This window comes from Tachyglossus aculeatus, chromosome 4 (genome assembly GCF_015852505.1).
Source record: "Tachyglossus aculeatus isolate mTacAcu1 chromosome 4, mTacAcu1.pri, whole genome shotgun sequence".
In the NCBI taxonomy this organism is placed as follows: domain Eukaryota; kingdom Metazoa; phylum Chordata; class Mammalia; order Monotremata; family Tachyglossidae; genus Tachyglossus; species Tachyglossus aculeatus.
In genome coordinates this window covers 88,596,684-88,620,515 of record NC_052069.1, presented here as the reverse complement: position 1 = coordinate 88,620,515, position 23,832 = coordinate 88,596,684, and the positions used below count along the sequence as shown (strand labels likewise).

At 43.9% G+C, this 23,832-nt stretch overlaps 1 protein-coding gene across 1 annotated transcript; it reads right to left on the bottom strand.

The window, feature by feature from the left end:
* Nucleotides 1-647: 647 nt before the first annotated feature.
* On the bottom strand, nt 648-23,832 carry C4H8orf37 (chromosome 4 C8orf37 homolog). The gene is made up of 6 exons (XM_038744721.1): nt 23,714-23,832; nt 20,793-20,892; nt 14,196-14,260; nt 11,851-11,916; nt 8,302-8,397; nt 648-823 (listed from the first exon to the last, which is right to left on the bottom strand). Exons 1-6 carry the CDS (start codon nt 23,830-23,832, stop codon nt 664-666), a joined length of 606 nt encoding a protein of 201 aa, XP_038600649.1. The 3' UTR covers nt 648-663.

Genomic DNA, 23,832 nt, shown 5'->3' with positions numbered 1-23,832 from the left:
GAATTGTTCGGCACGTACTCCCGCTCGGCCAACAGCCCCGTCCAACTGTTCAGAGGATCTGTACCGAAGCCACCACTTACTGTCTTTGCCCCGCTGGTACGGAGGTGGAACCGTTCCGTGCATCTCAGCGAGGTGTCGGTGCTGGAGGTTGAAGCGGGTCCGATATTAGCCACATTGGTCCGTGTTTTGACAGAGGTAGGGTCAGCAACCTCTGTCTGCCTGACAGTTTCTCCCATTACAGCGGTGAGGGTGCTGAGGCAAACCGCGTTTAACCGTACACGTTCGTTCCCCCGTAACAGCGTCGCCGAGAGTGAGGTTCGCCGGTTTCTCCCGTTACGGCGGTGCCGATCCAAACCACGTTCCGGCACAAACCGCGGACGTCGGTTCGCCTGCTCTCGGTGTCACCGAGCGTGAGGTCTGCCGTTTCGGTGATGGCAGGCTTCTGACGAGCGGGAGGGCACACGTCGGGGTCGTGGAGAAACCGAACTTGGGCTGAATTCAATGGAAAGAATGATTGGCGGCGTTTGTCCTCCGGAGTCCACCTGCCCATCAGGACTGGCATTAAAAATATCAATCATCCTCTGTCAGGGTTCTATCCCGGGGCTAAATGCCTGTCCTCGGGTACGAGACATTTCAAAGCGGTAGCCAGAACGTGAGAAGGCTTCATCCTTTATGTTGACCACACACCCAGTGAAGCTGCGGGGCTGTTTGGAGATCAATGAGCTCTTCAACGGATCTCCAGCTGCACTGACAGGCGTAGGCTCGGCTTCCCTTCTTCTCTACCAATCTGGCTTTTAATTTGCTGAGTTCTGGCATGTTATTCCTATTAATAAAGATAGGGAAATAGTAGCACCAGCAATGTAGGTCTGAAGAGCATATACTCCATTGTTTATACACACTATTTTATTTAAAACACTAAATAAAACGTGCCTACGGTTTTTTTTACTGATGTTGATTTTTTTTTTAACGATGAACCAAAGAAAGCACTCAGCAGACCACTGAGCAGCCAGTTGGAAGAGAAAATCAGGTTTATGGAGTGGCTGCAATTTTTATTTAAAATTCCATTGAATTGGATCCCTTGGGTAATTATAATCAGAAAAATCTCCAGGAATGCAAATGCACCTTTACCACTAGCAAGCAGTACAGGGAAAATTAACTATAACCAAGGTGGTTTCGCCGCTGTCTCCACTTTCTCCTCTCTAACTCCCTCCCTGACTCTCTACAATATGGCTTCTACCCCTTCGTGCCACTGAATCAATGGTATTTAGAGTGCTTACTTTGTGCAGAGCATTTAGAGTATAATACAGTTGGTAGATATCATCCCTGCTCTCAAGGAACTTTCAGCTACAAACTGCTCTCTCCAAGGTAGTAAACTCCCTTATTCCTTCCTGATCCTCCTCAACTTCTAGATTGCCTTTTAAAATAAATATCACAATAGTATAATTACTAAGAGTTTGCTATGTGTCAAGTATTATAGTAAAGGTTAGGACAGTTAGGACAAGGTCCCAGACCCACACAGGGTTTACGCTCTGAGGAGGAGGAAAAACGGTGCTCTTATTCCTATTTTTATAAATGACACTAACCACCCCTGGTTTTGCTGATGCTGTCATTTTCTGTTTCTCCCCTGACCTCTGCTTCTACCTGCTTGTATTCATCCCAGTGAGTACTACAGTGCCTTGCACATAGTAAGCACTTCACGAATACCATAATTATTATTACCTTTCTGGCAGTCCCTTTCTGCTTCCCATTCATCATCAATCGTATTTATTGGGCGCTTACTATGTGCACAGCACTGTACTAAGCGCTTGGGAAGTACAAATTGGCAACATATAGAGACAGTCCCTACCCAACAGCGGGCTCACAGTCTAAAAGGGGGAGACAGACAAGGGGGTGTCTCAGGGCTCAGTTCCATACTTACTTCCTTGGGGTACTCATCTGTTCTCATGATTTCAACCTCCACCTCCACGAAGATGACCCCCCGGCGCCCGGCCCCCGATCCCTCTCCTCCTTCCAAAATCTTGCGTCTTTACATGGCTCTCCCGCCACCACTTCAAGCTCGATGCCAGGGGTGGCGGCAAGACAGACGAGATTTAGGCACAGTGAGGTTAACACCAGAGGAGTGGAGTGTGCGGGTTGGGATCAAAGAGAGAAGGGAGGTGAGGTAAGAAGGGGTCATACCGCATCTCGATTACTGCATCAGTCTCTCCCCTCTCCTGTCCACACTCAGCTGCGCCCTGGATCATTTTTGCACACATCTCCTCCCTCGAAAACCTCCAGTGGTTGCCTATTCCTCTCCGTACCAAAGAAAAACTCCCGACCGTTAACTTAAGGTCCTCAATCGGCTCTCCAACTATACCCAGGGCACATATGTTGCGCCTATCAAGCCAACCTACTTACTGTGCCTTGTTCTTCCCTCCCTCACCACCATCCTCCCTTCACCTCAGCCAGACCCTGCTCTCTCCACCTTCAAAGTTCTTCTAAAAATCACACCTCCAGGAGGTCTTTCCTGATTAACTGCTCTTCTCCCTGCCCTCTTTCAGTCCTTACATACTTACACTCCCCCGGCTGCACTTACATAGACAGATTTAAATTCTGTTTTAGTGCCTGTCTACCCTGCTGGATTGTTAACGCCTTGAGGGCAGGGATCATGCTTGCTAAGTCTGTTATACTCTCTCAAGGCCTTAGTACAGTGCTCTGCTCAGAATAAGTGTTCGCATATTCATTTCTACTATAAAGAGGGGACGAGGAGATGGTGAGCCTCTTCTTTCTGGCAGCGAGGATTCCTTTCTCCTTACCCCAACTGTCTCATCTTTAATTTCCTGCTAACCTACATAGAGTGCAGGGAGCTGGGAATTCACCACCTCTAATGCCACCCAGAGTCATGAGGAAAAAGGGGAAAGCAGGGAGTTCTGAGCCGGCATAGGAAATCGCACCAAGTGACCTAGGGATCAGAGACAGCTGAATTAGCACCGGGATTTCCCCAGAGCTGCTGTTGCAATCTACATCCCACTCTTCTCTAAAGGCTCAAGATGACCCATGCCAGCTCTGTAACTTCAAGCCCCAATAGTTTTTTTTCTTTTTTTAGGGAGGGTCTGGGAGTGTAATTCGTTAAGCACTTACTATGGGCCGGGCACTGTACTAAGCACTGGGGTAGATACAAGCTAATCAGGTTACACACACCCATTTTACAGATGAGATCACTGAGGCTCAGAAGTCAAACGCCTTGCCCAACGTCCCACAGCAGACAGGTGGTGGTGCAGGATTAGAACCCAGGTCCTTCTCACTCCTGGGCACCTGCTCTATCCACTAGGCCATGCTGCTTCTCAGGGGGTTGTTCTGAGCTTCTACAAAAGTTCTGTCTTCCATACCTGATACAGCTGCTGCACCAAAGGCTACTGTTGCCGCCACTCTCAACGAAGAAAAATAGAGCAGGCCCTACTAAATCCAATGTTTGCCCCTACACCCTGAGTTAATCATAATAACAATTACGGTATTTAAGCACTTACTGTACACAGTCCCTGTCCCACAGAGGTCTCACAGTCTCAATCCCCATTTTACAGATAAGCTGACTGAGGCCCAGAGAAGTGAGGTGACTTGCCCAAAGTCATACAGCGGACACATGGCAGAGCTGGGATTAGAACCCATGACCCTCGGACTCCCAAGCCCGTGCTCTATCGACTACGCCATGCTGCTTCTCAGTTAAGAGGTCCCAATCTCCCCCTTCTAGACTGTGAGCCCGCTGTTGGGTGGGGACCGTCTCTGTATGTTGCCGACTTGTGCTTCCCAAGCGCTTAGTGCAGTGCTCTGCACACAGTAAGCGCTCAATAAATACAAGTGAATGAATGAATTTTATTTGTACATATTTATTCTATTTATTTTATTTTGTTAATATGTTTTGTTCTCTGTCTCCCCCTTCTAGACTGTGAGCCCGCTGTTGGGTGGGGACCGTCTCTGTATGTTGCCAACTTGTACTTCCCAAGCGCTTAGTGCAGTGCTCTGCACACAGTAAGCGCTCAATAAATACGATTGAATGAATGAATTTTATTTGTACATATTTATTCTATTTATTTTATTCTGTTAATATGTTTTGTTTTGTTGTCTGTCTCCCCCTTCTAGACTGTGAGCCCGCTGTTGGGTAGGGACCGTCTCTAGATGTTGCCAACTTGAACTTCCCAAGCGCTTAGTACAGTGCTCTGCACACAGTAAGCGCTCAATAAATACGACTGACTGAATGAATGAATCCTAACTGTAGCATCCCCCAGTAAAGCTCTGGCTTTTATCATCTAAAGTAAGTAGAAACAGTGGTCTCTGTAGTCATTTACTAAACTTAATAAAGTTTTGAAAAAAGGGGTTAAGTGCTAATTATGCTTTCAGATGAAATCAAAACGATGTAAATTGATCAACCTCCCAAAAGAGATTCTTTAACAGTGAAAGCAAGGGGAATTTCTTTCGTTCATGAGATCAAAACTAGCAAACTTTCAAAAGACAAGGGAAAGGAAAAGGGTATTTTCTAGGCCGATCTTACTAGCAAAGTGTTATATGCAAGTTGCTATATACCCTCTAGTGGTTATTTGGACCCAGTTTAGTTAGGAACAACACCTGCAGCCTGGACCAGAAAGGGAAATTCAAACCATTTAGATCCAAAGACACTAAGTGGACTAAAATATTCAAACTGGAGAAACAGAGTAAATTATTTGAAAGGTTTATATGTCCTATATATTGAAATAGTTCATCGACTCCCACTGTGCCCCTTTCTCATATCTGTAGAGCTTCAGGTGAGTGCTGAGGATATGAATCCTAGTGAAAATGTTGGACAGTGAAATTGCTAGCAATTCTGAGTAACTTGCTGCAAAGTGAAATTCAAACCATTTAGATCCAAAGACACTAAGTGGACTAAAATATTCAAACTGGAGAAACAGAGTAAATTATTTGAAAGGTTTATATATCCTATATATTGAAATAGTTCATCGACTCCCACTGTGCCCCTTTCTCATATCTGTAGAGCTTCAGGTGAGTGCTGAGGATATGAATCCTAGTGAAAATGTTGGACAGTGAAATTGCTAGCAAGCCATCTTCAGTAATAATAATGACGGCACGTGTTTAAGCGCTTACTATGTGCAAAGCACATCATTATTATTACTGAAGATGGCTTGCTAGCAATTTCACTATCCAACATTTTCAGTAGGATTCATATCCTCAGCACTTACCTGAAGCTCTACAGATATGAAAAAGGGGCATAATGGGAGTCCATGAACTATTTCAATATATATAGGACATATAAACCTTTCAAATAATTTACTCTATTTCTCCAGTTTGAATATCTTAGTCCACTTAGTGTCTTTGGATCTAAATGGTTTGAATTTCACTTTGCAGCAAGTTACTCAGTATCTATTCTCCATTTAGAAGATGGAAAAAGTAAACCTGATTTTGATCTAGGGCTCCTACAAACAATACCCAAGACCACTGCACTGATTATGAAATGCCCTGTAAAATGTACTTGGCAAAATAAATATAAGAAGTACTAAAGGCAGTTGGAAGGTAGAAATAAAGCCTCCATTAATCAACTGCACGGGGGCAAGTACTTTATTCATTACTAGCAAATGATAAAGCCTCCATTAATCAATTGCACGGGGGCAAGTACTTTACTCATTACTAGCAAATGACACTATAAAGTACAACAAAAAATTTAGGGAGTATTCTACAGAGGTGCACACCCATGTACTTCCAAAAGACTGATTCTAGTGTTTAGTGTTACTCTCTGGTGGTAAATTAGGGACTTTGGGAGAAGTACTTCAGATTACTGAAGTACTCAGATTACTTCAGAGAAGCAGCGTGGCTCAGTGGAAAAGAGACCGGGCTTTGGAGTCAGAGGTCATGGGTTCAAATCCCGGCTCTGCCAATTGTCAGCTGTGTGACTTTGGGCAAGTCACTTAACTTCTCTGTGCCTTGGTTACCTCATCTGTAAAATGGGGATTAAGATTGTGAGCCCCCCGTGACACAACCTGATCACCTAATAACCTCCCCAGCGCTTAGAACAGTGCTTTGCACATAGTAAGCACTTAATAAATGCCATCATTATTATTATTACCATTTAACACACTGCAGCAACATAGGCCCTAGGTTAGAACAGCAGCACGTGCCTAGTAGTCAGAAAGTCAAATACTCCTCCAAAACAGCCTGATTTATCATCATCATTAGAGAAGCAGCGTGGCCCTGAGAGTCGGAAGGACCTGGGTTCTAATTCTGGCTCTGCCACTTGTCTGCCCTGTGACCTTGGGCAAGCCATTTCACTTCTCTATGCCTCAGTCCCCTCAATCTGTAAAATGAAATTAAGACTGTGAACCCTGTGGGCCAGGGATTATGTCCATCCCGATTATCTTGTATCTATCTCAGTGTGTGGAAAAGCGCCTGGCACATAGTAAGCACTTAACAAATACCGTAATTATTATTATCACCGTTATCAACAATGGCATTTACTGAGTGCTTGAACTACGCAGAGAACTGTACTAAGCGCTTGGGAGAGTACAGTGCTGCAGACATGTTCCCTGCCCATAATGAGTTTACAGTCTAGCGGGGAAAGAGACATTCATATAAACAACGTATGGTATATAATTTGAAGATATGTACACAGATGCTGTGGAGGTGAGGGTGGGGCAAATATCAAATGCCCAAAGGAAACAGATCCAAGGATATAGATGATGCAGAAGGGAATGGGAACCAGGGAAAAGAGGGCTTAATCTGGGAAGGCCATTTGGACAGTTCACGGTAATAATGCTTTGAAGGCGGGGAGGGAATTCCAGGCTAGGGGGAGGATGGGGGGAAAGCTGTCGGGAGCGAGACAGACGAGATCAGGGCACAGTGTGTAAAGCTGGCACCAAAGGATTGAAGTCTGCAGGCTGGGCTGTAGTCGGAGATAAGCGAGGTGAGGTAGGATGGGGCAAGCTGATTGAGTGCTTTAAAGACGATGGCAAGGAGTTTCTGTTTGATGTGGAGGTGGATGGGCAACCACTGGAGGTTCCTGAACAGTGGGGAGACACAGACTCAACAGTTTTTCAGAAAAATGATCTGACGGCAGAGTGAGGTAAGGGCAGGAGTTGGGAGAGACGGGAGGCAGGGAGGTTTTCAAAGAGGCAGTTGCAGAAGTCAAGGCAGGACAGGATAAGTGCTTCGATCAGCACGGTAGCAGTCTGGATGGAGAGGGAAGGGCAGATTCTAGCAGTGTTGTGAAGATGTAACAAAATTTGGTGACACTGAATAGGTGGATTGAATGAGAGAGGTGACTCGAGGACAGTGACAGGTTATGGGTTTGTGAGATAGGAAGGATAGTGGTGATGGGAAAGATGGGGGAGGACAGGGTTTGGGTGAGAAGATGCGTTTTGTTTTGCACGTGTTTAGTCTGAGGTGTCAGCGGGACAGCCAGGTAGAGCTGAACTGAAGGCAGGAGGGAATGTGAGACTGCAGAGAAGGAGAGAGGTCAGGGCTGGAGATGTAGATATGGGAATCATCTGCAGAGAGATGGTACCTGAAACCAGGGGAGCAAATGAGTTCCCCAAGGGAGTGGGTGTAGATGGAGAATAGAAGGGGCCTAGATCAAAGCTTTGAAGGGCCACCCCCCTACTTTCAGAGGGTGGGAGGCAGAGGGGCCTGCTAAAGAAACTGAGGAGTGATCAGAGAGATAGGAAGAGAACCAAGCGAGGACCATGTCAGTGAAGCCAAGTTTGGATGAAGTTTCTAGGAGAAGGGGGTGGTTCTACAGTGTCGAGACAGCTGAGAGGTCTAGGAGGATTAGGAAAGAGTAGAGGCCATCTGATTTGGCAAGATGAAGGTCATAGGTTATCTTACAGAAAGAGGGATGTTTCTGCAGAGTGAAGGGGGCAGAAGCCAGATTGGAGTGGATCAAGGAGAGAACTGGAGGGTGGGAAGTGGAGACAGTGGGTGTAAATAACTCTCTCGGGAAATCTGGAGAGGAATGGTGAGGGAGGGAGGTGGGGTGATAAGTGGAGGGTGCTATACTTCTAACCAAAGTAGTCAAATACGGACTGCAGTCCTGACCTGACCAAAGGACTTTTCAAAGGCTATGTCGGAGAGGGACAGGAGCTGTGGCAGGTGAAAGTGGATGTATTTCTGCATCTTAACCCCTCCTTCAATCATTCTGTAATAACGGGGAGAAATGTGGGGCCAACAGGAGCATTGAAAACTCCATAAGTGGTCCACCAGCCTAAAGGACTGACCATCTCTATTTTAGGTACTAGAAAAATTGGCTTCAATATTAACTGTGTATGTAGTTTTATCAAAACATACCTGAAAAATAGGTAATCACATGATTTATCCCACAGACAGTCGTCGAAGCTTAACACACGGAAATCACAGGCTGTACAGCGCAGCTGGTCACATGTTCTAGTCAAAGAAAAAGCACATACCAAAGATTTCTGAAAGTGTGTTAAATGAAATACATATTTCACCCACCTCCAACCCCATAGCACTTACGGACATATCTTTAAATTATACACTGCAAATTACTTATTTGTTCATATTAATGTCTGTCTCCCCCTCTAGATTGTAAGCTTGTTATGGGCAAGAAATGTGCCTGCTAATTCTGTTGTGCTCACCCAAGAATTTAGTACAACACACTGCACATAGTAAGTGCTCTATAAACATGATTGATTTATTTACCCCACCGCCCCACAGCACTTATGTATAAATCTATGAATTATTTCATTAATGTCTGTCTCCGTCTCCAGCTGTAAGCTTGTTGTGGGGCAGGGAATGTATCTACCAACTTTGTTGTATTGTACTCTGCACACAGTAAGTGCTCAATAAAAACCACTGATAGATATTTGCTATATATAAGCTATAACAACTGCTACAGTATGAGACTCATTTTGAAGACAGATTATGTTAAACGGATTTATTTCTTATTTAACGGTATGTGTTAAGCACTTACTATGCACCTGCCACGCTGGGGTGGATACAAGCAAATCAGGTTGCTTGGGTCCCTGTCCCACGTGGGGCTCACAGTCTTAATCCCCATTTTACAGATGTGGTAACAGGCACAGAGAAGTTAAATGACTTGCCCAGGGTCACACAGCAAAGGCGTGGAAGAGTCAGGATTAGAACCCAGGTCCTTCTGACTCCCAGGCAACTGGGCCATGCTGCTTTTACAGCTATTTGGTTGTATTTTGGCCTTTCACTCTAAATTTCATCCCTACCCAAATTAACAATAAAATTTTATTGAAACTTTATCTCTTCTTTACTATGTGCCCATTCCATGCCTAACACACTAAAGTTCCAGCCATCTGTGTAAAGATGGCCTTCAAACCCACGTGAGCCTGCCCCATATGATAAAGGATCTCCCAAGGCCCGTCCAGCTATCGCTTCATTTTCCCTGCTCCCATTCCCGTTTAAACTCCTGGACCCGATCAAACACACTGGGTTCTAATCCCAGCTCCATCATTGTCTGCTGTGTGACCTTAGGCAAGTCACTTAACTTCCCCGTGCCTCAGTTACCTCATCTGTAAAATAATAATAACAATAATAATGATGGCATTTGTTAAGCGCTAACTATGTGCAAAGCACTGTTCTAAGTGCTGGGAAGGGCACAAGGTGATCAGGCTCACAGTCTTAATCCCCATTTTACAGATGAAGTAACTGAGGCAAATAGAGGGTTTAAAACATTTTTTGGATCCTCTCTTCCAATTTGTTCAACTTGGAAAAACAGTAGCTACCAATTCTCAAACTCTTCCTAGCCTGAAATTTTCAATGAGAAAAAAAGCTCCAAAAGTATTAACTTCAGTGAAATCTAAGTTGCAAAACTGATGTTCTGTATTCTTCTGCTCTGCTCCATAATTTTTATTAAATTAACAACATTCCATGCTCCGAACAAAAGCATTAAAAAGTTACATAATGCAAGGTTGAGATTTTTGAATGCTCAAAGCAGGAAATAGAAAAATATGGTTTCCCAAATTACTAGAACATTTGTTTTTACACAGATATAGTTTAAGTAACTGCACAGTGTTAACTTTAATGCCTTAATACAAACATACAATTTTCACTGACTTATGACTGCTGTGTGAACCACACCTCAATTTCCTGACAACGAATAATGTAATTTTTTAATTTAATTTCAAACATGGTACTTTAATCAAATCCACTTACACTATCACATTTCCCCACAAACACTATCCTCGCAAAAATACAATTAGGTTACAGTTAGAAAACCACTTTATTGCTTGAAATTCACTCTGTTAGATCATAATTCATTCCAATCTCTGGAATAACCTAGGCTTGCAAATACTTTTCAGACATAGGTGGGTCTGAAAATTTTATGTGGCCTGCCAGATTTGTTTTTCCCCTAGGAAGGAATCACTAAAAACTTGGGTCTTGCTCACCTATAATGATGCCCCATATCTGTGTTGCCTATAAGTTTTTGGCACTGTATCCTCTGGACACTTGGTATTCACCCTACCCTCAGCCCCACAGCACCTATGTACATATCCATAAGTTATTTATCAATCAATCAATCATATTTATTGAGCACTTACTATGTGTACAGCACTGTACTAAGTGCTTGGGGGAGTACCATACAGTAGAACTAGTAGACGTGTTCCCTCCTTCAGTAAGGGTGAGGAAGGAGCAGAGCTGAAGTGTCTCTATGCCACACTGACAGAGCAAAATGGATGAAGCTTCGCCTTTCCTGGAAAATTTTAGTGCGGACCTGTGGAATCTTCCCGTCTGCCCAAATCAGGATTCAGATTGGTAGGTGATCAGGAATGGCGTGAATGGTCTTTTCTCCTTTCTTGAGTCTCCTGAAAGCCTCCACCCAAGTTTCTGTATATCTGTGATTGCCTTTGTCGGGTCTAATAAAGATCACAGGAACGTGGGAATGGGGCAGTGGATAGGCAAGAGGAGGAGAAAAGTGGAGTAGGAAAACAAACAGGAGTAGGAGTCTTCAGTGAACTATATCTGCCAGACTGTATTTGGGTCCCTCTATGTATATAATAATAATAATGATGGCATTTATTAAGCGCTTACTATGTACAAAGCACTGTTCTAAGCGCTGGGGTGGTTACAAGGTGATCAGGTTGTCCCACGGGGGGCTCACAGTCTTCATCCCTATTTTACAGATGAGGTAGCTGAGGCACAGAGAAGTTAAATGACTTGCCCAAAGTCACACAGCTGACAAATGGCGGAGCTGGGATTTGAACCCAGGGCCTCTGATTCCAAAGCCAGTGCTCTTTCCACTGAGCCACGCTGCTTCTCTATTATTACTATCTATCTGTGGGATTTCTCTTCCTGGTTTGGAATACTAGGTTGGGTTGGGATGGTTTATGGGCTTGCAGTCCCTGCAATTAAACAGAATATGGGTGTGACTCTCAGAATACTATTTTCTCACCGCACGTGCCAAGCAGTGCTAATTTCCATCTAAAACATGCCTACTGTAGTTAGATAAACGACACAAAGGAATGAAATAATTTCTGAGTGCCTTTAACCTCAGTCTCCCAAGCACTTAGTCCAGTGCCCTGCATACAGATGGGTGCTCAATTAATACCACTGATCGATTCTTCTTCCTGTATTACACACTCCCCACTCCCTCTCTGCAACCTAAAGGGTCAGGATAGCTATTTCATATGAGATCAGGATGGAGGGAAATACGTAGGCTTTTGTGAAGAAATAGTAAAAAATTTTTGGGGGTACTTGTAGAAATGTATCTAGCAAATAAATATCAGTAGAACCTAGTTCATATCACAAGAACAGGTGTTTTTTGTCTTATAAAACCAATTGAAAAAGCATGGAACCTGTATAAAAAAGGACCAATAGTGCTTGCAATGCACTATTTGGGGGATTTCCTACCTCTGTGAAATATTTGTTCCAATACCCAATGGGGCGGAGCTTCCACCAAGGTACACTGGACAGCATCTAGACATGTTTAACAAGTACACAGAAAAAGGAAAAGTGAATTTCACCTACACTGATTTTATGCTCCAGTAACCAAAACAGATCTTTTCAACAAATCTAATGCTTTGGGGAATAGATATGTATTCTATGGTTATGAGTGCTGCTTTCCTGAATGTAATCTGCATATTCAGGGACGCTCAAAGAGTTAAAATAGCTCAACAAGTAAATCAGTCAGTCACAGAAATATTATACCACACGCCATGCGTTAGCCAAAGGGATAAAGTAAACACCAAAGAATGTAACAGAACATTAATTCTGAACAAACTTTCACACTTCATTTTCTTATGGCAGACTATTACCTACAAAAGTAATAGTCTTTAGTACAAAAACTTCCTTTACTTATAGTCCCAAAACTATGAGGACATTTCCATGGTATTACTATTGGTTTCTGAAAAGCGATGCTTTGCTACATAATGTTGATGTGGCTAAAATGACAATAAAATATTTTCTAAACTCTTGTCATGGTGGTTGTTCACTGTTGCATTTTTCTCTTTTTCTAAAATTGAATTTTCTTCTTCTCAGATCGTATCCCACCAACTAGTCACTATTTTCATGTCACATCTAATCCTGACTTCAGGACATCACTTCAAGAATGTCCTGCTGGCACCATAATAATAACGACGATAATTAAGCTATTTGTTGAGCATTTGCTATATGCCAAGCACTGTACCCAACGCTGGGGTAGAGACAAGATAATCATATTGGACACAGTCCCTTTACCACGTGGAGCTCACAGAGGAGACTGAAACTCAGCAAGTTAAGTGTCTTGCCTGAAACTCCAAACAAGTGGCAAAGTCAGGATTAAAACCCAGGTCCCCAGACTCGAAGGCCCACGTTCTTTCCATTGGGCCACTCGGTTTCCCAAGCACAACACTTCCAAAGCTGAACTCATCGTCGTCCCCCAAATACTCTCCTCTTCCTAACTTTCCCATCACAGTTGACAAAACCTCCGTCCTCCTCTTCCCTCAACTCCTAAACCATGGCATTATCCTCGACTCCCCTCTCTTTCAAGCTCCATCATCAGTCTGTCCCCAAATCCTGGCAGTTCTCTCTCCATAATATCTCCAGAATCCACTCCTTCTCCATCCAAACTGCCACCATGCTGGTCCAAGGTCTAGACTGCCAGCTCGTTGTGGGGAGGGAACGGGTCTGCTATCTCTGTTGCACTATGCTCTCTCAAAAGCTTAGTACAGTGCTCTGCACACAGTAAGCACTCAAAAAATACCACTGATTGATTAACTGACATGCCCCAGCTTCCTCGCTAACCTTCCTGTTTCTATTCTCTCCCCTCCTCAGTCCATACTTCCCTCTGCTACATGGATCACTTTTCAAAAACACAACTTGGGCCTTGTCTCCCCACTTCTTAAAAAGTGGATCACTGGTGGATCACTATTCTCTGTACCAAGCAGAAATACCTAACCACTGGCTTTAAGATACCCAGTCAACTCTCTTCTCTTTCCCTACTTATCCTTCCTCCTGTCCCACTTCACCCCAGCAAGTACACTTCACTCCACCCAAGCCAACCTACTCAATACACCTCTTTCCCATCTTTTCTTGCAGTGAATACTCTTTCACTCCCAACCTTCTGCCTGTTACTTCCCCCCTCTTCACATCTAACAAACCACTGCTCTCCCCATCTTCAAAGTCCTTCTGAAAACCCATCCCCTCCAGGAGGCCTTCTCTGACTAATCTCTCTTCTCCCCACACCATTTCCCTCTGGTTATGAGTGCTGTTTTCCTTCAGTACTTTGGCATCACTTAAGCACTTGGGTACAGTGCTCCATCCCCTAACCAGTCACCCTTACGGACATGTCTTAAAACTCTATTGCTTTTCCCTCCCTGCAATTTACTTTATTGATTGTAAGAACCCTGAGGGCAGGAATCATACACTCTTCCAAGTGCTCAGTACAGTGTTTTGCACATAGTAAATGCTCAATAAATGCCACTGACTCATCCAAGTGCTTAGTACAGTGCTCTGAACAGAGCAGGCATTCAGTAGTGGTAATGATGGATTCTGTGCAACCTGACTTACCCTACAATCTAAGAACTTACTCATCTTCATATCCATTTTTCCTCTCTTTTTCCATCTGCAAATGATTTTATGTCTGACTACCCTGCTACACTGTAAGGTGCTTGAGAGCAGGGATTGTATTTTCTAACGCTATCGTACTCTCCCAAATATTAGTCAGTGCTCTGTATGTAGTAGGGATTGACTGATTGACTGAAGCACTTTCAACTTACCTTTTACTTTGAATTTGAGCAGAAGTTCTGACAGATGTGTGACTTGAATATTTATCTTTCAATTTCTATAAAAAGGCAAAAGTATTACACAAAGCTTTAGAGCAGCATATTATAGACACTGTTTTACTTCGTCACTAGAATATTTAAAAAGCAACTGAAAATTTGCATGGCATCTTCATATTTCTGGAAGGAGAGCATTTATCAAAACCCTTCCCAGGCAAGTTCAGGGAAGCAGAACCCCCCAAGGAATTTGCAAATCGCTATGCTAACTACCTACAGAAGGAAAGAAGTGCTGCCATTATTAGTATGCTGAGATTTACAACCACTTTATAACTCTTCTGTAAATACTCCAGTTCAATGACTTAATATGAAGAATCTGCTGTTAAAAACACTGTTCTGGAAAAATTCAATTGAGAAAAGAATGAAATCAATTTCAATTTCTAAGCATAGCAAATGTAAATAATGATAATGAGACTGGTTCTTCCTGAACTGGAAATAAAACTCAACAGCTCCTGGATAATTTCAATAATATGAGTAGTAATCAAATGGAATGGCCTCAGCAAAAACATGCTTGCAATTTTAACTGGGCAGTAGCTGCTACTTTGTTTAAAACCTCATCATCATTAGCATCTCCAGCAATTCCTCTGTTTGAAGCAGGTATTTGCTTCAGGAAGAAGCTAAGGGAGGGGGGTGGATTAATTAATGGTGCTTTTGTTTCCATGACTTCCAAAATTGCACTGCTGGGCCTTTTTAAACATCTATTGCTGTTTCTGTATAATATTTAATCCTTGTCCTGTAAGAGCCTGCATTCTAAGGCAGAAAGAAAGATCCCAAATCTACTGAAGAAAACAGTGTATTCTATAAAACTGCCCAAATGCTAAATCAAGTATACTGGTCACTTGGGTTTCGTTTTACATTAGCGTTTTCACTTTCTAATTGTAATTTGGAAAAGTAGGTTTGATGGGGAAGTGCAATTGCCTTACTGGTTTTGAAAAATTGAGAAATCTAGATAAGGTGGTATTTGAAAGATTTGTCAAAGGACAATATTTCTTCTGGCACTAAGAGGATCCATCAGGACTTGCCCAGCATAATGCCCTGATTACTCTGAAATTCAGTCTCCACGAATTGTAATGCATAAGAGCTTAACTCCCTCAGCAAAATCACCAACCATTCCTGCCAAAAACAAGGGCAGGATTGAAAGAACACATTTTGCAACTGCATACATTCATACCCTTTATGCAAACTTTCAAACATACATAATTCATTCATTCATTCATTCATTCAATCGTATTTATTGAGTGCTTACTGTGTGCAGAGCACTGTACTAAGCACTTGGGAAGTACAATGATGATGATGATGGTATTTATTAAGCACTTACTATGTGCAAAGCACTGTTCTAAGCGCTGGGGGGATACAAGGTAATCAGGTTGTCCCACAGGGGGCTCACAGTCTTAATCCCCATTCTACAGATGAGGTAACTGAGGCACAGAGAAGTTAAGTGACTTGCCCAAGGTCACATAGCTGACAATTGGCGGAGCCGGGATTTGAACCCCTGACCTCTGACTCCAAAGCCCGGGCTCTTTCCACTGAGCCACGCTGCTTCCCTTGTACAAGTTGGCAACATATAGAGACGGTCCCTACCCAACAGCGGGCTCACAGTCTAGAAGGGGGAGACAGAGAACAAAACATATCAACAAAATAAAATAAATAGAATACATATGTACAAATAAAATTCATTCATTCATTCAATCGTATTTACTGAGCGCTTACTGTGTGCAGAGCACTGCACTAAGCGCTTGGGAAGTACAAGTTGGCAACATACACACCCAACAGCGGGCTCACAGTCTAGAAGCGGGAGACAGAGAACAAAACAAAACATATTAACCCCTACACCAAAAAAAACACCTTTTCTGGGTCAGGTTGCATCCTCCCCTCCCCGCCAGGTAATTCATTCATCTTCTTCAAATGCCGTCGAGTCGTTTCTGACCCATGGCGACTCCATGGACACACCCTCTTCAGAACGTCCCATCTTTGGTCATAAAGTAGTTCTGGTATGTATAACCAGAGTTTTCTTGGTAAAGATATTTTGCTTTGTTGTCTGCCTTCCCCTTCTAGATTGTGAACCCACTGTTGGGTAGGGACTGTCTATATATGTTGCCGACTTGTACTTCCCAAGCGCTTAGTACAGTGCTCCGCACACAGTAAGTGCTTAATAAATACAATTATTTATATGGAATATGGAAGTGGTTTACCACTGCCTCCGTCTGCGCAGTACACAACTTGAGTCTCTGCCACTGTCCTTTAATCAATGATCACTTGATCATCAATCTTTAACTCTTTCCCATGCCAGTGCTGCCCAGCACAGGTGAATCAACTTTGCCACTTGGGCTTAGACCTTCCCATTATGGGTAGCCTTATGTGGCACAGCTCTAAGCTTCATCAGCCTATATAAATTCTCCTACCACGATAAGGTGTCAATTCACAGGAGAGAATTCATTCATAGTCATATTCTCTCTGCCCCTCTATTTCTGTCCAAACTCCTGAAATCGGTTTTTCTAAACAATCAATCAATGGTATTTAATGAGCACTCTGTGTGCAGAACACTGTTCTAAGCACTTGGGAAAGCACACTATGATAGAGTTGGGTGATGAGATACCTACCTTACAAGGGGTTTACAGTCTACAGGGGTGTGGATTTTTTTTTTTTTTTTGTAGAGGGGTAGTTCAGAAATGCGTTAGGGAGAGCTAGAAGAGCTGTGAGCCCACTGTTGGGTAGGGACTGTCTCTATATGTTGCCAACTTGCACTTCCCAAGCGCTTAGTACAGTGCTCTGCACACAGTAAGCGCTCAATAAATACGATTGATGATGATGATGATGATGATGATGATGATGATGATGATGATGGGGGCGAGGTCAGGATGTTGGAGATGGGGATTCAGGATGATTGGAAGCTGGATAGCAATAATCCAGTTACCCAAATAGACATGTCTGCACCGGGAGACGGTGCAGGGAGGCCTAGTGGAAAGCACCTAAACCAGGAGGCTAGATTTCTGACTCTAGTTCTGTCCCTGGACTGCTGTGTGATCTGAGATAAGTCACAAAGCCTCTCTGAGCCTGTTTCTAACATGTCTGAAACAGAGCTCCTAGTCTTCCCACCCAACCCCTGTCCTCCCCATGATTTTCCTTTCACTGCAGACAGAACCACCATCCTTTCTGTTTCTCAAACCCATAACCTTGGTGTTTTCCTCGACTCTTCTCTCTCATTCAACCCACAGATTCAATCTATCACTAAACCTTGTCAGTTCAACCTTCACATCACAGCTACAATAGGCCCTTTCCTCTCCATCCAAACTGCTAACACATAAACCCAAGCACTTAGCCTACTTCACCATGATTACTGTATCAGCCTGCTTGCTGCTTTCCCAGCCTCCCGTCTCTCCCCGCTCCAGACCATACGTCACTCTGCTGCCCGGGTCATTTTTCTACAAAACTGTTCAGCTCATGTTTCCCCTCTCCTCACGAACCTCCAGTGGTTGCCCATCACCTCCACATCAAACAGACTCTCCTTACTATTGACTTTAAAGCACTCAATCACCTTGCCCTCTGCTATTACACCCCAGCCCGTACACTTTGCTCCTCTAATGCCAACCTGCTCACTGCGCCTCAATCTCGTTTACCTCATTGCCAGCCTCTTGCCCACGTCTTGCCTCTGGCCTAGAAAGCCCTACCTCTTCATCCCTTCAAAGCCCTACTGAGAGCTCACCTCCTCCAGGAGGCCTTCCCACACTGAGCCCCCTCCTTCCTCTCCCCTGCCCTACCTCCTTCCCCTCCCCACAGCACCTGTATATATGCTTGTACAGATTTATTACTCTATTTATTTTACTTGTACATATTTACTATTCTATTTATTTTATTTTGTTAATATGTTTTGTTTTGTTGTCTGTCTCCCTCCTCTAGACTGTGAGCCCGCTGTTGGGTAGGGACCATCTCTATATGTTGCCAACTTGGACTTCCTAAGCACTTAGTAATAATAATAATAATGATGGTATTTGTTAAGCACTTACTATGTGCAAAGCACTGTTCTAGTATAGTGCTCTGCACACAGTAAGCGCTCAATAAATACGATTGAATGAATGAATATCCAACAATTGCTCTCTACCTTCAAAGCCTTATTGAAAGGATATCTCCAAGAGCCCTTCCCTGGCCTTCCCTCATTTCCTCTTTTCCCTTCTGTGACATTCTGAATTACTCCCTTTATTCACCCCTCCCTCAGCCACACAGCACTTACTTACATAACCATAATTTATGTATTTATATTAATGTATGTCTTCTCCTCTTCACTATGAGCTTGTTATGGGCAGAATGTGCTACCAACTCTGTTATATTTTACTTTCCTAGGCACTTAGGACAGTGTTCTGCATACAGTAAGTGCTCAATGAATACGATTATTAATAATGGTACTATGTGCTAAGCACTGTTCCAATCACGGGGTAGACAGAAGTCAGTCATGTTGGACCCAGTCCCTGTCCCACATGGCGGGGTCATAGACGTAATCCCATTTTACAGATGACATAATTGAGGCCCATAAAAGTAAAGTGACTGCCCAAGGTCACACAGAAGACATGTGGCAGAGTCAGACTTAGAACCAAGGTCCTTCTGACTCCTGGGCCCGTGCTCTCTCCACTAAGACAAGCTGATTCTAATAAAATGCCGATAATTCAATCGTTTTTATTGAGTGCTTACTTTGTGCAGAGCACCGTATTTATCATTCATTCATTCATTCAATTGTATTTATTGAGCATTTTACTGTGTGCAGAGCATTGTACTAAGTGCTTGGGAAGTACAAGTTGGCAACATATAGAGACGGTCCCTACCCAACAGCGGGCTCACAGTCTAGAAGGGGGAGACAGACAACAAAACAAAACATATTAACAAAACAAACAGAATAAATATGTACAAATAAAATAAATAAATAGAGTAATAAATATGTACAAACATATATACATATATACAGGTGCTGTGGGGAGGGGAAGGAGGTAAGGTGGGGGGGGGGGATGGGGAGGGGGAAAGTACACTTGGGAAAGTACAATGCAACAATAAATAGTCATATTCCCTGCCTACAACAAGCTTACAATCTAGAGCGGGGGGAGACAGACATCAATACAAATAAGTAAAATGATAGATATTTATGTAAGTGCTGTGGGGCTAGGATGGGGGAAGAGCAAAGGGAGCAAGTCCGAGAGACACAGAAGGGAGTGGGAGATGAGGAAAAGTGGAGCTTAGTCTGCCCATTGTTGGGTGGGGACCGTCTCTACATGGTGCCGACTTGTACTTCCCAAGCGCTTAGTACAGTGCTCTGCACACAGTAAGCATTCAATAAATACGACTGAATGAATGAAGGCCTCTAGGCCCGGAGGTGATGGGGATCATTCTTGTCTGTTGGATTGATCACCTTGTAACCTCCCTAGTGCTTAGAACAGTGCTTTGCACATAGTAAGTGCTTAATAAATGCCATTATTATTATTATTATTATTTGATGAGGGAGAGTGCTCCAGGCTAGAGGAAGGACATGGGTGAGGGGCTGATGGCGAAATAGACGAGATCACGAGATCAAGGCACAGTGGGAAGGTTAGCTTTAAAGGAGCTGAGTGTGCGGGCTGGGTTTTAGTAGGAAAGTAGCAAGGTGAAGAGGAGGGGGCAAGGTGACTGAATGCTTTAAAGCCAATGGTGAGGAGTTTCTGTTTGATGCGGAGGTGGATGGGTAACCACTGGTTTTTTGAGGAGTGGGAAACACGTCCTGAATGTTTTTGTAGAAAAATGATCCAGGCAGCAGAGTGAAGTATAGACCGGAGTGGGGAGAGATAGAAGGCTGGGAGGTCAGCAAGGAGGCCGAGGCAGTAATCCAGGCGGGATGCCTTCCTCTCCCTGGTTCACAGCGGAGTGGTAAGGGCAGGGATGAAAACCAGAGTAAAAGCACCTCCACTTCCTCTTCAACTCCAATCTACTCCAATCTGATTTCCACTCCTTTCATTCCATCCACTGAGACCACACTCTCCAAGGTCCCCAATGACTCCCTCCTGCCAAAGCTAACGGATCCTACTCAGTCCTAATTCCCCTTGACCTCTCAGCTCAGGCACCAAGTACCATTCTCTTCTAGACATGCTAACCTGAGTTTTACTAACTGGTTCCCCCGCAAGAAGTGAATAAAGATAACTCTATTCAGAAATCACCTTACTAGGTAGTACAGTACTATAGTTTTATAAATGACTTTATAGTAATTGGCAGCTTATCAAATGTGCAGCCTGCATGAAACTATATAACTGCTCAAACAGTCATACACAGGAAGCAGTTTGACAAGCTTGTTTTGCAAATAAAGTAGATAAATAGTGATTCATGAATTCAATTTAGTCATTAACAACTTTCCTTATCTGAAGAAAAAACTCACTCAAGAGCTCTCAAATTCCACTTTTCTTAACAAAAAAGAGCATTTTATTACATTACTAGGGTCGCTTATGCCTTCTTCAAATTCTCACTCTGATCTAAACATGTCCGCAATATGGGGGAAAATGAACTGCATTTCCACAGAATTCTACTTACAATTGGCGTTTTGTCAAAGGTGGGCTCCTCAAAGATTTCACTAATTAGGCCATCAATATCTTCTTCACCTTTTGAAGCTTCACTGCACATTTTACTTAACCTGAAAAATACAGAATCAACCTCAGAATGCATTTCTTCTGTCTGTAATTTATTTTAATGTCTGTCCCCCCCGGTAGACTCTGCATAGAGTACAGTGCTCTGCACACAGTAAGCGCTCAATAAATACGATTGATTAGACTGTAAACTCCATGGGACAGAGATCATGTCTACTAATGCTAGTATGTTGCCAGTCAGTCAGTATTTATTGAGCACTAACTGTGGGCAGAGCACTGTACGAAGTGCTTGGGAGAGCACAATATAACGGACACATTCCCTGCCCAAAACGAGCTTACAGTCTAGAGGGATGAGTTTGTAATTCCCTAAGCACATAGTACAGTATTCTGCACTTAGTAAGTACTCAATAAATACCACTGACTGGTTGATTAGGTTAAGGGGGGAGTTTCAGAGGTTTAGTGGGGGCATGGAAGAAAGGGAGCACTACAGCAGAGGGAGAGCCAGAGTGGGGACCAGTGAAGTGAAAGAGGGAACCAGAGTGGAGCTGAGGAGAGAAGTAGGAGGGTTATTCATTCAAAAGTATTTTTTGAGTGCTTACTGTGTGCAGAGCACTTGCAAAACAATAAACAGACACATTTTCTGCCCTCAATGAGGGCAGAATGAGGGCAAATGAGGGTTGTAAAAGCCTAGTGGGGGAAACAAACATTAATAAAAGTAAATAAATTACAGATACGTACATAAGTGCTGTGGGGCTGGGGGAGTGGGGGATGAATAAAAGCAGCAAGTCGGTGTCACAGAAGGGAGTGGGAGAAGAGGAACGGAGGCTGAGTCAGGGAAGGCCTCTTGGAGGAGATGTGACTTCAATAACGCTTTGAAGGGGAGGGGGAAGAGGAACTGTCTATGGGATTTGAGGAGATAGTGAGACCCAAATGAGGGAGAGCTTGAGCTGCCTTCTCTCTTCTGGGAGTAGAAAAGGAGGCTAGCTTCCTCTAGCCACATCTTCCCACAGCCTCTGGATTACCTCCCTTTAATACCCTCTCTGGGTTTAGCTCCCCAGAAGGAAGAAGGGCGGATGAGAGGTGGGAAGGATATTGCTTTGCCCTTAATGGCGGGATTTATTAGCAGGGATCTGAACTGTGTGAACAACTGTCTTAATTGTACCAGTATAGGTGCTGCCAGAGTGTACAAGTATCAAACTTAATTTCCCTAAATTTAGGACATTAGACAATAGGCTACCCCTCTAGACTGTAGGCTTATTGTGGGCAAAGGATGCTTCTAACCAAGCACTTAGAACAGTGCTCTGCACACAGTAAGTCCTCAATAAATGATTGATTGCTATTAAAGGTTAAAATTACGCACAAAAATTAAGCACATATTTTGCTAAATTATTTGAGTACTTAAAAAACATTAATTAGGGCTAGAAGAAGCACTACTACACACTTCGTATAGCTGGTTTAAGTTTTTTGGGGGGGACATGTATCTCATTGCTAGCGAAATTACTGCACCTCTTCCCCAGTTACAAAATGGGTTACGTACTGTAATAAAACTGTCCTGAGGCACCTGCACAGAAATCACCTTTTGTTAATGTGGCAAAGGCCCTTTTAAGTATAAAGACCCATTCCCTCTAGATTGTAAGCTCCTTACAGGCAGGGAAGGCATCTATCAACTCTGTTGCGTTGTCCTTTCCCAAACACTTAGTACAGTGCTCTGCACACAGTAAGTGCTCCATACCAAAGATTAAATTTTATCACTCTCTACACGTGCACTCAATTTTGAAGTAAATTATAGATAAATAAGATTCATAAATAGAAGATAAACAGGATTTACACATCCTATTTATAAATTGAAGATAAACAGGATTCAACTCGGAACACAGTTTAACCTAAGACCCTTTGTGGGTTCACTCAATCATACTTATTGAGCGCCTACTGTGTGTGAAGCACTGTACTCAGCACTTGGGGGAGTACAATATAACAACAGACACATCTCTGCCCATGGGTGTGAGCGCCCGCCGGACCCACGCAAACAGGCCTGCAAGGGGAGGCCCCATATAATAATAATAGTAAGTGCATCATTATCGTTATTGCAGCCCCCTTCACTTCTCTGGGCCTCATTTCCCTCACCTAGAAAATGGGGATGAAGACTGTGAGCCCCACGGGGGACAACCTGATCACCTTGTATCCTCCCAAGCGCTTAGAACAGTGCTTGGCACATAATAAGCGCTTCACAAATACCATCATTATTGTTACTGCAGTCCCCCTTCACTTCTCTGGGCCTCATTTCCCTCACCTAGAAAATGGGGATCAAGACTGTGAGCCCCACGGGGGACAACCTGATCACCTTGTATGCTCCCCAGCGCTTCGAACAGTGCTTGGCACATAATAAGCGCTTCACAAATACCATCATTATTGTTATTGCAGCCCCCCTTCACTTCTCTGGGCCTCATTTCCCTCACCTAGAAGATGGGGATCAAGACTGTGAGCCCCACGGGGGACAACCTGATCACCTTGTATCCTCCCCAGCGCTTAGAACAGTGCTTGGCACATAATAAGCGCTTCACAAATACCATCATTATTGTTATTGCAGCCCCCCTTCACTTCTCTGGGCCTCAGTTCCCTCACCTGGAAAATGGGGATGAAGACTGTGAGGGCCAACCTGATGATCTTGTATCCTCCCCAGCGCTTAGAACAGTGTTTGGCACATAATAAGCGCTTCACAAATACCATCATTATTGTTACTGCAGCCTCCCCAGCTCTAAGAAAGGGTGGGCGGGGGGGGGGGGGACATGGCTTCCCTCCCTTCAGGAGGGAGGAAAAAGGACAGGCTCTGGGGCAAGCGAACCGCTTTGCCTGGACGCGTCCACCTGCCTGGCCCGGGTCCTGCCACTGGTAGGGCCGCCCCCATGCCCGGGCGGCTCTCCCGGGGCGTCCAGCCCGCAGAATTTAGCCTCCACTTCATCCAACAGCTCATCCAGGCCCTCCGCCAT

What these genes read in the sequence shown, in the direction of transcription:
- C4H8orf37 (XM_038744721.1), bottom strand. Translation starts at nt 23,832, where the DNA reads ATGGCGGAGGGCCTGGATGAGCTGTTGGATGAAGTGGAGGCTAAATTC. An exon ending in CCTTTGACAAAACGCCAATT is followed by an intron (nt 14,261 to 20,792) that starts GTAAGTAGAATT and finishes GCCTTTTTATAG; the next exon opens with AAATTGAAAGATAAATATTC. An exon ending in GGAACAAATATTTCACAGAG is followed by an intron (nt 8,398 to 11,850) that starts GTAGGAAATCCC and finishes TTCTTTGACTAG; the next exon opens with AACATGTGACCAGCTGCGCT.